Here is a 15,740-nt window from a genome sequence, read left to right on the forward strand (position 1 = left end):
CTCATCCAGATTACTAGTATGCGATAATATACATCACAGGATTTTTAATTTTCTTTAAATTTGTTTATTGTATATTTTCCTAATTTTCAAATTAAATGAATTACATAACTAAATAATATTCTATTAGTGTACGAGTTTTATTTACATAAATAACTACATGTATTCATGGCGAAATTGAATGTATACAAATATAATCACGGCACAGATTGAGTTTTGTTTAAAGTTAAACATGAAACCAATTTGAATTTTAATTCATTTTTACCTAAACTACAAAACTGTCATTTATTTTGTAAATCAAATATAAATTGTAATTTCATTATAAGTTAAATACCATGGAAAATATAGTTATCGTAAAATAATGTTACAGTGTGCAACAAATAATTTAAAAAAAATAGCTTAGAATTATTTAAAAAATATTCCCTATTTTAGATACATGTAGTACATATTTTCTACTGATTAGGAATTGGAAAAAAAATGTTAATACGTACCAAGCACGGGTAGACTTTCTTTGGCCCTCGGGCTCTCCGGGGTGGCGGAGGCGGACACCCCTCCCATGATGGCGGCGATCGAGAATGCCGTGGCTTTGGACGACAGCTGGACAGCTTTAGCCGAGGACGCCATTTCTCCGGTCAGGCTCTCAGTCCGAGAATTTTCTTCAGAATCCATTTCCAGATTTTTGTGTGATATTTTCAGCACGAAATTTCCTTAATTATTAAAAACTTTTGCTGGATAAATGTTTATTGATAAGAATATAAAAGATAGAACCACACACGAACTAACGGATATGTTTGTTTATCATCTGCCAAACAATTCTATGTAACTACTTCAATTAAACCATCGCTATAACATTTGTATATCTTAAGTACCATCTTAAGTTTCTGTTAATTTTCTTCACTAGTTTAAACTGTTTGCTATTGGCTGTTCGCGGCGGAGAACTGCCAATCAGATGTTGAATGGGAGGAGTCAGCCTCACCAATACTGTCGGGATCGATCTACCGCTGATATGGGCATGCGGTGTATGGACAGGATGACAGGTTCGCAGAAAATGTCTCGGCAGATTGTGCTATGTTTTTTGTGTTTTTTGTATTCTGATATCGTTTTAGGAATTAATAAAAAATACAACAAAACCTCGATGAATTAGATAAATTTGAAAAATTTCATGTGATGAATTTAAAATGAAATATTCTTCAAGTTGTGCAGAAAGGAGAAATCAATATGCGAGATGGCTGATATTTTTGACGGACAATGTCGGGTCCTGAATAAATCAAAAGCAGAATAGTTGAAACTTCCAGGAAAGAATGATAATTATTTTAAATGGAAAATAAAATTAAAATATACAGTGTTTATATACTAAAATCAAGGGATAATATTACTTCATAGATATGTATGTACATTAAAAAAATTATAACGACTTCCTTAAATAGTACTAGCATACAATTACAAAATAATAGGAGAAAGATGATCACAATAAATCAGAATAAAAGTTGGTATCATATATTGTATTTTAAACACAACATCTCCAAGCTTTAGGAAAAGTTGAATGATCTCTTTAGATTTATGAATAATATTGATGTTATTTTTACGAGCGCTTTCTCCGCTACAGAAGATCAGGCCTGAAAATAATTTATTTCATATGTTTCTTTGAAAAGCAACACCCAATAAATAAGAAATGTTATATATATTTTTTCATCAGCTTGATTGAAAACAAACCAAGTTGTGGATGTAAAGTTTAAAAACAAAATTACGTTTTTCTTCACAAATTTAAAACTTATGTCAAAAATTTAAATTTGAATTTGAATACAAATTAAACATATATTTTTAAAATAATCACCAAACTACATTTATTGTGTTGACTCGATCTATATTGTTTGTTAGTAATTCAAAGATCTTCCTGGAGCATTATAATCTCAGAGCCTGTGTTGTACGTCATGCTTGTCATATGGTTGGAAATCATCGACAGAAGAAGAAAAAGAAGAAGAAGAAGATTTTGGTGATGAAGATCACACAAGTTTAAGGGATAAAGTTCAAGTGGAATTTTTTTTTCTACAAAACACCGGCATAAAAAAAAAGAAAGTCAGCTCTGATCTAAATCAGAACTGTAGTGCCGACGATGTGTGAAACTCCTTGATTACGATTTTTGAATGGTTATTAAATCATCGGGATCGTTGTTCCATGAAGCGAGTAAGTGTTGTTTCCGGTCCAACGCGTTCAGTCCCTTGGAATCGGGACCTTCATTAATCAAAGCACTGAGTACACGGAACAAAAACTACCGACAGCAAAGGCAACTCTGAAGGGGGAAAGTTACAGGCAATGACATTTAGCAATTTACTTGCAAGTAAATCATAATGATCACACCAATCGAGTATCTTATGATATTTAATAAACTCAAAAATTGAAAGATAGAAAATTAGTCAGAGACTTAAGAATAATTAATCAAACACCACGGTGCTACAATGCAAGAACTAAAATAATTTTTTGACAGCATACAACGTATTTTGAATTGTTATTAACAATTATTGGGGTTTTTTTTTTATTACAAGAATAACATTAGAACATTGAACACAAAGAAGACACAGAACGTGAAGTCAGCGGTACATGTATGTGTGTGTTATAACTTATCTTTAGGAATGAAATTATTTGAAAAATAATAACCATCCCCAAACTATTATGAAATTATCAGGTAAATATTTCAACGGTTTATTAAAATTGGGCAACACATGGCTATGTATCGCGAAAAGGATTTTAGTATCTAGATACATTATTTAATTATTAGGTTTTTTTTTATCAAAGCTGTCTAAAAGCCTTTATGAAATAAACCTCATAACACGACAAAATGGATATTCACTCTAAACCGTGCTGTTTTGTTTATTGAGTCCATTATTTTAGAATATTTCCATAGCTGGCACCATAAACCAGGGACCACGAGAAATGGTCTATCTACGGGACCAAGAGAAAGTGAGTATTTCATTCATCATCTGGTTCCAGAAGAGGTATTTGTCTGAAGCTGTTTTTTTATCATTCTAGAATTGGAAATCTTGCAGCACCAATCTTGGAGATTGATTCGGGGAACGGACCAAAATTAACGTTATTGTTATTTATGAACCGAAGCGTAAATGCAAAGACAATGTAGCGGCCGGCGCCAAACTGTTAAGAAACGTATGATTTTGACTCATTTACAATTCAAATTCCACACATTTGGCGGCAAAATAATTGTGATGTGACTGTAATGTTTAAGTGAGATTTACAACGATGTAATTTCCCTCATTGTGTATTATAATGCTGGAATTTTGTGTAAATTATATACTCTCTACCGTCTCTGGAAACCAAATTGTAATTGTGTGAAGTCTTAAGACACTGCTTTGTCTTATTTACATAAAGACCACAAGTTCAATCTGATTTTTGTAAGATGCCGATATTGCAAAGCACTTAGACTGCTCAGCCTGTTATAATCCGCTATGCATAAAATTCATTAGATTAAAACATCGAGATAGCCACGTGATGGTGAATAGATCGACACGGTATCTCCATTTTAATGACGTCATGCTGTATTGTCAGCTTACTTCACTAATGCATATGTTCTGATTTAAAAAGTTGTTTTTTGTCATGTTTTCTAAAAAATTTGAGAGAGAGAGAGAGAGAGAGAGAGAGAGAGAGAGAGAGAGAGAGAGAGAGAGAGAGAGAGAGTTTACCGTTCATCCGTATCAAAGTCGTAGAATGAACAAATGTATCCAAGTTTATTTCATCTAAATACATGTACAACTTGTGATATGTTTTTCGCAATTTTACAAAAGTAACCAGAAAAGCACAGGCACAGAATGTGATAAACAATCAATAATTCGATATTTTATGAAAGCAGTCCATAGGTTGACGTAAAATGACGTATACAAAGATTTCCCCTCAAAAGTTAGCAATTATGTCAAAAAACAAAGTTTGATAAATTGCGAAGATCTCAAAAAAGCCAGACACGGAGATCGGAGAAGTTTGTCGGATTAGTGAGGTCCGGCCACTGTTCATTGCCTGTCCAGTGATTAGAATCTCCCTTCCTGTTCCTTCATGGCTGCTATTTATTTTCTGGCAAATGAAACGTTGTTTTGCGATAATACTATAACGAGATATGAGATAAATGACATTCAGTGTCAGCGTGATGGTTTAAACAAGATATTTAGCGTGCGAATGTTCATAAATCAACAGGCCTAACGATACGCTAATTATTTTGTTAAAATGACATTTCTCTTTCGTTTGTGAATGTCTCAATGTTGAAAACAGGACCAATCAAGACCAATTTTCCATTCAGATATTCCTTTTTTGAATTATTACACGGCGTAAAAAGAATTGTCGAGTTTTGAAGTCAAACGGGTTCTCGTAAATCACAAATCGAAGAATCCTTACAAAAACCAGTGCACTTCAAAGCGACAGAAACTATCAGGTTTGCGTCGAACAACGATTTGTGAAAATATTGCTTCCCAAGTCAGAATAAAAAAATAATCGAATGGCACGTATTTGACAAATATAATGTTCGCTAATTGTGAAAATCGCCGTTAAATAGTGCTGTGGGTAGCTTTTTCTTATTACATGATTGTATGCGTTACGTTGCATTTCTTGTGATATTAGCCGAATCCGGTAGTATTTTATTTCCCGTGAAGAATGCATTTTATGATGGAGCAGTAATTTTTAAACACTTAAAGTACACTAAAATGTCTTCTTGCGAAAATGCAAGTGCTAATAAATGAAGAACGCTTTGAACCATGAAAATATAAACCCTAAAAAATTGTGGTTCCTGTACAGCAAACCACCATGAATTAAAAAGCATTTTTATATTTAACCAAAGCAGGTTATGAGAAGCAAATTTAAGATTTTTCAATTTAACGTCATTTTAGATTCCATCTCCTCTGCATTATCACCAAATCCTATTGAATGCAATACCACGATGTTTCCCCTTTGATTGAGCAATGTCTGCAAAAAAAAGGTCTTTACAAATTAAAACGGGGATGAAGTTCCATATAAAAAGGTTTGCCTTTTTTGTCGGATTATATCTGACTTAAACATCTTAAGGTTTTATCACACCAAGTTAAGGGAGATAACTATAGTCATGGTGGTTGACTATATATGGTTTTTAGATACCAGTAGTATTGTCAAGTTTCTGACAAATTTTGCCTGACTGAAACTATACTAGTAAATGTATTTCAGTCATGTTAGATTTGATTTGGCAAATCATTAACGAAACATTTTAATAGAAAGGAATAATAAGCCTTCGTAGAAAATTTCTCATTTTTTGTACTTTGTGGCATATGTAAACGTGCGTGTATAATGCTAGTCTGTCTATGGGCTCGAAGTGCTACCAGATGAAATACATGTAGTTTGATCGAATGGAACAATTAAATTTAACAGTTGATGGAGCATATGTTGTTGAAGAACTAAATTGAAAGAATAATTTTCACATTTTTAAAAATACAACTAAATCATTCATACCGCGATTTCTGCACCACCAAAATACAAATAGACAATGCTCAATTCAATAATGCATACCAATTCACAATGATAACAGAGTGCGACAAAAATATTTATCAGCAATGCAAATTAATGAGACCCTTTGACGCCTGAACGTAAATATATGTAACAATCGGGGTTTTTTAAAGAAATAAATGTCCTGTAGCAATGGAATGCAAAGTTTTCTCTTGTAGCAATTATAAATTCTTTTTACTCATTTTTTTAAGATCAAGATTTTTATTTTACAGTTAAGATTTCAACACGTGAAAACATCTAGCTGATAAGTACCGTACATTACGGCTGTTAGCGATGAATTATTGTAGAATTCTTCTTACACCTGTCTCCACAGCATTTGGTGGTTTCCTTGGGATTACTCATATGTAAGCCTTAAAACGTTTTCTTGCATCAGAAACATGTTTAAGACTATTCTTATTTTTTTAACAACTTTTCAAATTAAAATAAAAGATGTTTGTTTTTTTTAATTAAGAACTGAACACAAGTAGTTGCTTCCATGTCAACTCGCATTCCATCAAATCGACTTTTCTTAACTGTACTTTAGACAGTTGTTATGAAAATATTGGTCTGTATTTTCAATATGAGATAAAGCCATAAACAGAATTTACTAAAACATTTTTTGTTTATCATTAAAAATTCTCAACATCGCTAAATGGGAACGTCGATAAAAAAGCGGGCATCACAAGACGTTAAAAGCAATCAACGTCAAACTGGCTAATATAGAGGCATTACTAATCCTCTAATGAACACGGTGGATCCTGTTTCATATTTGATAAATTTGAATTTCTCTGCTCAGTTCGGAATTATCGGGACAACTGCTTCTGATAGGAGATATGTGGGGGCTAGGCTATGTGAAGACCGATACCGACTCAGCTATTAGAATTTAGCGAGTTGGGACCTTTGCTGCTCCCAAAATATGTTACTCTGTTTCCAAAGATGAATGATACTGGTTTCTTCAGAACACTGGCGATATTGGCCCGTCTAATGATGATCGTTTATTCATGTGTTTAGATGTTAAGATAATTATTTACTTAAGTGAAATTTGCTTGCTGAATTACGTTACGTAAAATTGAATTATAAGACGCTAAAATGTTATATGCGCCCGAACAGTGATAGAAAATATCAATCTATTTAGCGAAATAGTGTGCATTTCTTCCCGATATGACGATATTTCCCGCTGCGCATGTATCAGGGACTGATTAATTGATATCGCAAATCCACAATGACCAATTTGTGCCGATATAGAGACGGCAAAAAGTCTTAACTGGTGAAATGAGCCATTAATTGAGTTAGAACACAGCGCAAACTTGTGCATTCAACCCTCCACCAAATAAGCTAATTAAATAGAGCTTTGAAGGAGAACATTAGGCGGACTAGTCCGGTGTATGGACTGTTCCCGGTTTTTTTGGTTGTACAAATGGATACGTTATCTCCCGTCCCTTGTTATCGCCGCTTTTACCATCAGTACTGGACGAAACAAAGGGAATTCTTCCTAGATACCAAAAGTGTTCTGGCAGCGAGCACCCAATGGCCATGTATAGATGCGGTTCTATCTTTATGACATTTTATGACTCTGCCAAAGTTGTGAGCTAGAAAAGACAAGATTTAAAAAGAAAGATTTTCATCCGTATTTTAAAGGAAAATTTAAGCTTAAAACGTTAAGAAAAGAATTAAGAAAGCACATTGCAAAAAAGCCCTACCACATGTTGAAACTGAAATAAGACGAATTATAAAATTAACCCCCACACATGCTAATCACGTGCGAACGAAAACTTGATGAATGTTTACACGTACGTCATAAAACGATGCTGTTTCAATTTATGGTCCAGAGTGAGAATCTATGGCAGACTTCACTTTTCTCGCTGAAGGTCTTGGCAATATCACGCCATTTTTCTTTCGTTTTTGCAATGACGACTTGAAAATGCATCGCAATCGACATTGGAAATGCTAGAGCTATTAACAAATTAATACCCGGGAGATTGACTGTGTTACTTATTATAAAGCCGTAAAGTCGGGAACACGTGTCGCTAATAACCAACTAGCAACTCTTTGGTATTGCCATACTCGCGTCAAATGTCTCCTTTGGCGATAACAGATGGATTTTACCGTTTTATTAAGACATAATACACCGCCTGTAAAATTCCTCTGCATATTGGTCGCGGTAACAAATCAAGATTCTGCAACTCTGCTTCCCCTTAAGAACTCTATATCACAATCAGAGGTTGCGACCGCTGAATTCTTCAACATCTTTATTGTTATGTTAACATGTCTTGTACACTATTTTAATGACTTGAAGGGAGTTTTATTCGTTCCAGACTGATATACAACATTGTAACAAACTCTCCTCCATACACATATTGTTCATAAACTATCTTCCTGGGATTTATAAGAATGTATTAAGTTTTAGACGCCATGAATACATGACCATTCAATATGTTATTATTTTTTACATTCCTGCAGCGAGCATGATGTAACACTATGTCGTTGAACTACTTTCACCTTAACTGTCGGGTATTGACCTTGGCATATGAATTTGACCCTGACATTGTCTTCTTCATGTCTGCTGAAGAACCACACAACCTGTGCCTGTCGGTCCCATAGGACAGTGATGAAAATAGTCTAGTTAGAAGATGAGTGTGCAATGTAATATGTTCATGTCAAATTTCTAGACATTATTATTGAAATTATGAAATTCAGATTTAACAATACCGAACAAACATAATATATTCACATACATCACTGAAGTTACACTGAATCTGACGATGAATTACAGCATACATGTACCTTTCTGGTTTACTTTTCTTACATATTCGCCTCTGTGTTGCATTGCAGTAGACATAAAACTTATTTGGCGTTATTTATTGAATTTTATATTATACCTTTTTGAAAAAGAAATCTCATGTTGGTGGAGCTATGCAATACAAGAGCTCTGATGATATTCAAAGAGAGATAACCCCTCTGTGTTTAGTTCTCCCTTTGCAAATGTGATAATATTTTACATTTTTTTAAACAAACAAACGGAAATTAGATTCATATGCAATAACAGGAAGTGTAATAACATTTATCTTAAATAATTGGTTATGTATATAATAAGATGACATGGATTATTTGTCTATTTAAGCATGATGCCAAGAAAAGGATATTAATAAATGTACATGTGTAAAAAGTATGAAAGACGGGTTATTTATTTACATTTTCGTTTTGTGACGTTTACTAAATTTATTAGTGCACACTTTCAAACAATATTAAAGGGTAAAATGCGTAAGTGTTTTTCAAAGAAATTTCTGTTTTTGTCTTTGATTTCATGATTTGTTTTGTGAAAAGCAATAGTAATATTGATAATAATTCAATAATAAAAAACAATGAATAAATAAAATTTAAACGAATAAATAGATAAACAAAAATAATAGTGAATTACAAATAAGAATAAAGTAAGTAAGATAAATTAATAAATACAAATATAAAAGTTGTGGTAAAATACCATAAAAGAAAACGCCAACATCAACAAAATTAAAATTGAGGTAGTAAAGTCCAAACATTCATTCGTTCTGCTAAAATTTATGATAAGTATTATATTATGTACTTATATAAACAAGGAAGGGGGAAGGAAACACCTATCCGATTCCAATCCAGATGCTTCCTTTGAAAACGATGCTTAAACCACCTATACACTTTGGGCAGTTCTGAATTTTTAAATTTGGATTTGAATTTGAATTTTGACAGTTTTGAATTCAGGGCAGTGTTTTTAAAAAAAAAAACCTATTTTATCCATTTTAATATTAAAAGAAAATTAAACGATAATGTTTTGAATTTAAATTTGAATTTGAATTTTGACAGTTTTGAATTCAGGGCAGTGTTTTTAAAAAAAAATCTATTTTATCCATTTTAATATTAAAAGAAAATTAAATGATAATGTTTTATACATGATTTTTTAAAGATCACGTTGTCATTATTATCATTGATAGTTTATATCAAAGTCCTCAATTTTCCAGGGATAATATTCTGTAACTAGTATATTTTAGCAGCATACTAATTCTAATTAATGAAACCCTTGAGTATAGACAGGCTCGTTTATAATTGATATTGCGTATTCACACTGAAACTTTTCTTAAATATTAAAACTATGGATGCCGAATAACTAAGCTCCAAAAAAGAGCAAAGTACATGTATAAATAAAAGTTGTAGATCAGTAATATAAAATTGAATCAGAACTGGATCTATCTTGTAAATTTTACAATAGCTTATCTTTTCTACATAATGTTTGCAGTTTTTAATTTATTAGAAAAATGCAATTACAAAAACTGTCAAAAGTATAAATTATGATCATAATTTTTCAGCTAAATAGAAATTTATACATGCGTGAAAAATAATCACAATATTTTCCTGTAATTCAGAAATAGAATGTCAAAAGCTTTTTAATTTTATGAACGATAACTTTTATTCAACGTATACAATATAATAAAGATAATACTTTTTGTGCGATTCTATATATGATGATCATGAAGAATTTTCATGTGAAATTTGGAAATAAACAAATGCAATTCTATTCGTTAAGATTTCAAATTTAGTTACTTTTTGCGTGTCAGGAATGCACCAAAATTGAAAACTATAATTAAGTGTTCAATGTTTTTGTTCAATCTTTAACACTTTGCATGTTTGATTGAAATGAAAGTGCGAAGTGGGGCGAAGGTATAGGGTCCCCAGACCACCGTGTGTGGAGTCTGATCCCGTGTCCCCCCATAATTAAGAACACTGCCAGAGTGGTTGCTACACGTGGGAATAAGCGGAGTGCTTGAATGGACTTTACTGTAATGTTAGGGTAAAGTTAATTTCACCTGGAAATCCGAGTAAGGTGTGAACATTTAAATTGTACTTCAAACAAAAGCTGATTACGAAGCCACCTCAGGGTCAGAGCAGAAAATCAGCGAAAATGAGTGATTGTGGTTCTCTCGTTCTTACTTATCAGGGCCATCAGAGAGGGCGATTTCGACGACGATATGAGCCCGCCAAGATAAGCCCAGGTGTGATGAATTCTAACACATACTGTATTCACTGTCTGTACAAATAGAAGGCAACTGTGGCTACCATGTGTGTCCCACTAAATCCGGGGCTGCTGAAAACCACCAACTGCAGGTGTTGGATTTAGAAATTGTCTTGCACGCTAATCTACCCGAATTTCTCGCTCAATTAACTTGTCAATGTTTACCTTTTGCATGGACGTGTAAAGTTTGCAATCGCTTTACCTGTGGTTCATTTTCTCTACACCATATCTGAAACCTTGCACGCAAATTATAGTATAATCGTTCCCACCTTGTAAATGCAAAGCCAAGTTTGTTAAATTGAAATAAAAATGTTTTTCACCTTTTGTTATCATCAGGGAAACCGCAATTTATCATAGTTATTCAAAGAACATGATAACATTTCTTATTTCCGTAAAACTCCTTCGCAACATCATGGAACAAAATATGTTCAATATCTTGCAATTAGGGGATATATCTCGCAGAAAATATTTTATCACACAGGGCATGTGCTGAGGACGTCTATTTCCTTCCATGCTCTAGTAAGTTATCAACAATATTACATATTATTAATAAACAGTAGAGATGTTACGTCAAAACTGGCATTTCTTTAACACTGAAAGGTCATCACAAGGAATTAGGGTAAGAGCACCCAGACGCCTTCACCCCTAAAGGATCCTGACCCCCAGTGTTGATGATGTTCCCCGAGTATTGCCGGGACCCCCAGAGGACGGGACTTATCTGCAGCCTCAGAGAAAATCCATGTCTGGTTGTCAGTGCCAAAAACACTTATCGGCAATTAGACACTTCAGAGAGCGGAAACAGAGGCCGTTTGTTACCGTCAACGATGTTCAAACATATTGCATTTCATCTCGTCGAGCAGCGCAATACATTGTAGTTTTATCTTTTATAGATGTAAGGAAAATCACACTTACCTTCACAAGATGCCTTGAAATTTTTCTTTCACTCCCTTTTTGGAGAAGTTTAATTTGAAACTCTTATGGTGTTTATAGAGAAATTGAGAGTATAAACATGTGGTAGTAGCATGTTTGTGATGTGCACATAAATGGCATTACTTTCACGTTGTAGAGACTGTAGATATTATGCTATGGATTCCAATTCGAAGAAATTGAATTAAAGAACCTTATAGCATACCCTTTTGTTAATCTATTAATCCTCATATATTTGAGTAAAAGCTGAAATATATATAACATCATTTTAAAAATAAAAAGGTGATTGAATGAAGCAAGTTGTTTTCTTTCTGCTGCTGCTGCTATATAGATGACACCATACAACGTAACAGATAACAATATATAACTTCCTGTAAATCCGAACAACAGAAAATCAGAAACAATAGGAATATTAGTAGCTTCTGATTTTTAAGGGGCTCGATGATCGTGGGCATTTGTAGACTGTATTAATCTCCTTATGAAGAAAAGTTCTGTATAAAAATATAGAAAAATATTGAAATTTTAAAGCAAAGATTTCTTTAATTTTTCTTTGCTTATAGTTATAGAAATCATTTATAAAAATTTAAGGTAAATCTAATGGTTAATTTATTGACCACTGAACTTCCTTAACATCGAAAATAAAAAAGATAATCCGAAACCTGAATAGAATTTATATATACTAAAGACCTGAAATACGAAAGACCTTAATGTCATTAAATTTTATATAAATGATACATTTGAATTTCTATGTGCCGTGTCAAATAAAATGACTATATAATGCATTAAGTTTTCATTCAATACAATGCAAAAAAAAAAAAAATGGTTTGAAATACATAATCTCCAAGAGGAAAATGATAAGTTGAACTTTTTATTAGAGTAATGTAAAAATCAATATGTTCTCCATTACTTCATACTATGGCAATGATCATACGATTTCCGTTAGAAATGCTTACAGTAACGAAATCGATTCTTTATGATAATAGTAAAATGTTAAACTTCAAAACAAGTTGCTGAAAGTATATTAAAATTTACCATACAAATTAGTACAACCAACTCTTATTTTCTTCTTTGTGGTGTGTTTTTATGTAAACAACCAATGATTTATACAACAATTATATTTTTTGCGGCCCATTTGACGCTTGCGTCAATATGATTTCTTGTATATACTAGTATATAGATAATCGCGCTTCAAGTATCATTTCTTTTTTCCATAAATATATACATGGTCCATGCGAAGAGCATATGTACACACCAAAATAATTACTTATTTTATTCATTTAGTAGTATTTTGTTTTGATGGCTCATCACTAATCTACGGTGGATAGTATAAACATTTAATATTTTCTCAATCTAATCAAAATAAATTATCTCATGCGCTCCAAGTAGATCGCTACACAGAGAGTTTTGTGAAGCGATATACTTGGAGCGGGTGAACGATCTAATGTTATTTAGATTGATATTTTCTTGATAATGGGAATGAATATCTAATATTCTAAAAATGCATTACTTAATAGAATAGATTAAACACCATGAAGCAACGGCGATGATTAATTCCAAAAAATGTTTCCATTTTATCCCTAATTCTGAACAATACATATCCTGCTCACATGCTCATATCAATAATATGAAGCATTTCGAAAGTCGAACAAAGAGAAAAACCTCAACTTTGATCAAGAGATCGTAATTTGTAGTGTAAAAAAAATCTCAAAAACGGGATTGTATTTGAAATTATCAATCTTACAAATATCTGTGATTTAAAGGTTAGCTAGCATTTTGTGTTTTACTCTCGGAGTGGGATTTTAAAAGACCATGAATGGGGGGATGACGCACCGCCTAAGTTAATACTTGTACAAATCAAATACCACAAAACTTAGTCACTTAAACTATATTAACGGAAAATCATTTAATCGGATACCGATCGATGCGTTTTATAAAGTGCCAATCGTTTAATTGATTGTAATCTTCTATCACATTCAGAAACAGGCCCGGTATTGTCTTAGGCCAGAGGAAACAGCTGACTCGAGTCATGGACCCCCATTGTATTCCGTCCATTCCGCTGCGCGGTCCTCTACTCTGGCAAAGAGATATCATCGTGTGCATCTGTCATTAAGGCTTGATTGAAACTTCGGGGATTCTTACCTATCTAGAATTACCTGACAGGTAGAAAACAGGTGTCGATGGTTTCGTTAATGATGATACACGTGGGGAGCATGCGAGAAAACTTTGGGTCATTGCAAGGGAAAGAGCACGTGTTTCTACTGGGATTGAGATAATGGTTAGGTTCAGAAATGACCATGAATGATATAAAAGCTTTACACGTATAAAGTTTACAAATGTGCACAATATTTTTAAACATTTCTTTGGATAAAAACCATACTTGACTATAAAAGGAATTAATGCACAATTTCAATATTTTTATTTGCTTTGGCATCATATTAAGAAATACCACTTCTAAAAATAAAGTGGTAATATTAACATTTTACAAAGCAATACATTTTGATTATCATTTATTATGGAATCATGCTGTAAAAGACTACTTTTTATGTACACTGTGAGTTCAAGGTTACGTTTAACTTTAGTTTTGCAAAGAATATAAGATAAAAATCATCAAATCAATGCTTTGAGGGGTGTTTTAACAAACGGAGATATTGTACATGCCCAATTAATATACATTCGTAAACCAATATACATCAATAGAAAGCACAGGATGACTTCCAATGACTTCTACATGTTTAGGAAATTATCAAACGTATTATACACCTATTTTTGTCTATTATCAAGCGTTATGTAATAAAATGAAATATCTATTTCAAAGATTTCGAAGATCCAGTTTTCTAGTTTCATTTCTTTTTTAAACCCAACCAATATGCTGTAAATAGTTAGAATTTATATTGTTGTTTCCAAAGCACACTTTGTATTCCATCATTATGTTCAATCGGGGAACAAGTCGTTTTTAAGTATTCTGTGGCTATTTGAGGTATTCAAGTTCACAGAACCTGCTTTAAACAAAATCAAATCCGTAGTTAAGATAAATAAATCTTGATTGAAACGTTGTAAGTTGTTGGAAAAGTATACAATACATGTATGTATAAAGAGAGTGCGAATTTCATAAAAAATATAAAAAATGCAGGTTATACAATTTAAGAGATCACAACGAAAATATACGGGTTTTAACAAAGAGCACGAGTGGTAAAAAGATCCACACAAACAGAAATCGGAAAGGATCGAGGGTAACATTTGCTTACAACATTATTAACTGAAATTATTTCTTTAAAAAAAAGAAGAAAAAAAAAGATTCAGAAGTAAAACTCTTTTAGAATTCAACGCTTAAAACTGCTTAGAGATCAGTTATGTTGATAACTTGTAATGAAACATTTATATTCCATTCGATTTAGAAACTGACATTTTTCCTTTTTATCTTTTTATTCCTCAATTTTACCAAATGATTTCCAAATTTAGGGAAACATCTCGGCAAAAAATTGCATACATATATTTAGGAAGCGAGTGGTGCCGAAATAATTGACCATTCAGTCGCATATATACGATCATGTTTACCTAAGACATCTACTTGGTTGTATCATTATTTATTGTATGCATGGATGTAATGATATATTTTTTATTTAGTATCTCGGAGTAATCCCAAATTTCAGATTAAACACCTACAAAAAATAAACTAGAAAACTTTTAGTTTTAATTCTTATTATTGATTTTGCGTTTTACCTCTGTGTAAACTCATTTTAATGTAGAATTGTGCATACCTACAATGGCTATATAGTAGCAACAACTAGATCAACATCCTTAAACAAATCAGTGGCATATCACCTTAACATGCAGGTCGAGAGTATGTCTCAATTTGAGATATCATGGATTTAATTTGGGTTCTTAAAGCAAACTATATGACCATGATCTAAATACGTTTGAATATTAAAAAAAAAACCCATTTCGTTGTGAAAGATTGATTGAGAGAAATTGGCGTTTTCATCGAGCAACTCTTCGATTGACAAATATGGATGAGAATTAGAACAATAAATATTTTTTTACTGTGTTCGCTAAGCAAATGCAACACTTTTTGGGAGTTGATTTTAATCAACTCTCCTATGCAGTTACTCTGGCAAACCGAAAGTGAAACAGTGTTTGGACCAAGGCACAAATCATCACCGCTGACAAGATTTAGTTCTTAAAAATAATCGATAAATTCGATGTAATGTGTCTTGAAGCATTGGTTTTTAAGAAACTTATTTATGAATACCTTGAAAATAGTCAGATGTTA

The 15,740-nt window shown here is 32.6% G+C and overlaps 1 protein-coding gene across 1 annotated transcript in view; it reads right to left on the reverse strand.

Annotated features, from left to right (window-relative positions):
- Positions 1-843, reverse strand: part of LOC105341727 (T-box transcription factor TBX20) — a 9,014-nt gene extending 8,171 nt beyond the window's left edge. Inside the window, exon 1 of the mRNA XM_011448406.4 lies at positions 489-843. Within this exon, the coding sequence (XP_011446708.3) occupies positions 489-666 (178 nt within the window). The 5' untranslated portion in view covers positions 667-843. The remainder of the gene's footprint in view (positions 1-488) is intronic.
- Positions 844-15,740: the final 14,897 nt, after the last annotated feature.

The sequence above is a fragment of the Magallana gigas genome, chromosome 3, assembly GCF_963853765.1.
Source record: "Magallana gigas chromosome 3, xbMagGiga1.1, whole genome shotgun sequence".
In the NCBI taxonomy this organism is placed as follows: domain Eukaryota; kingdom Metazoa; phylum Mollusca; class Bivalvia; order Ostreida; family Ostreidae; genus Magallana; species Magallana gigas.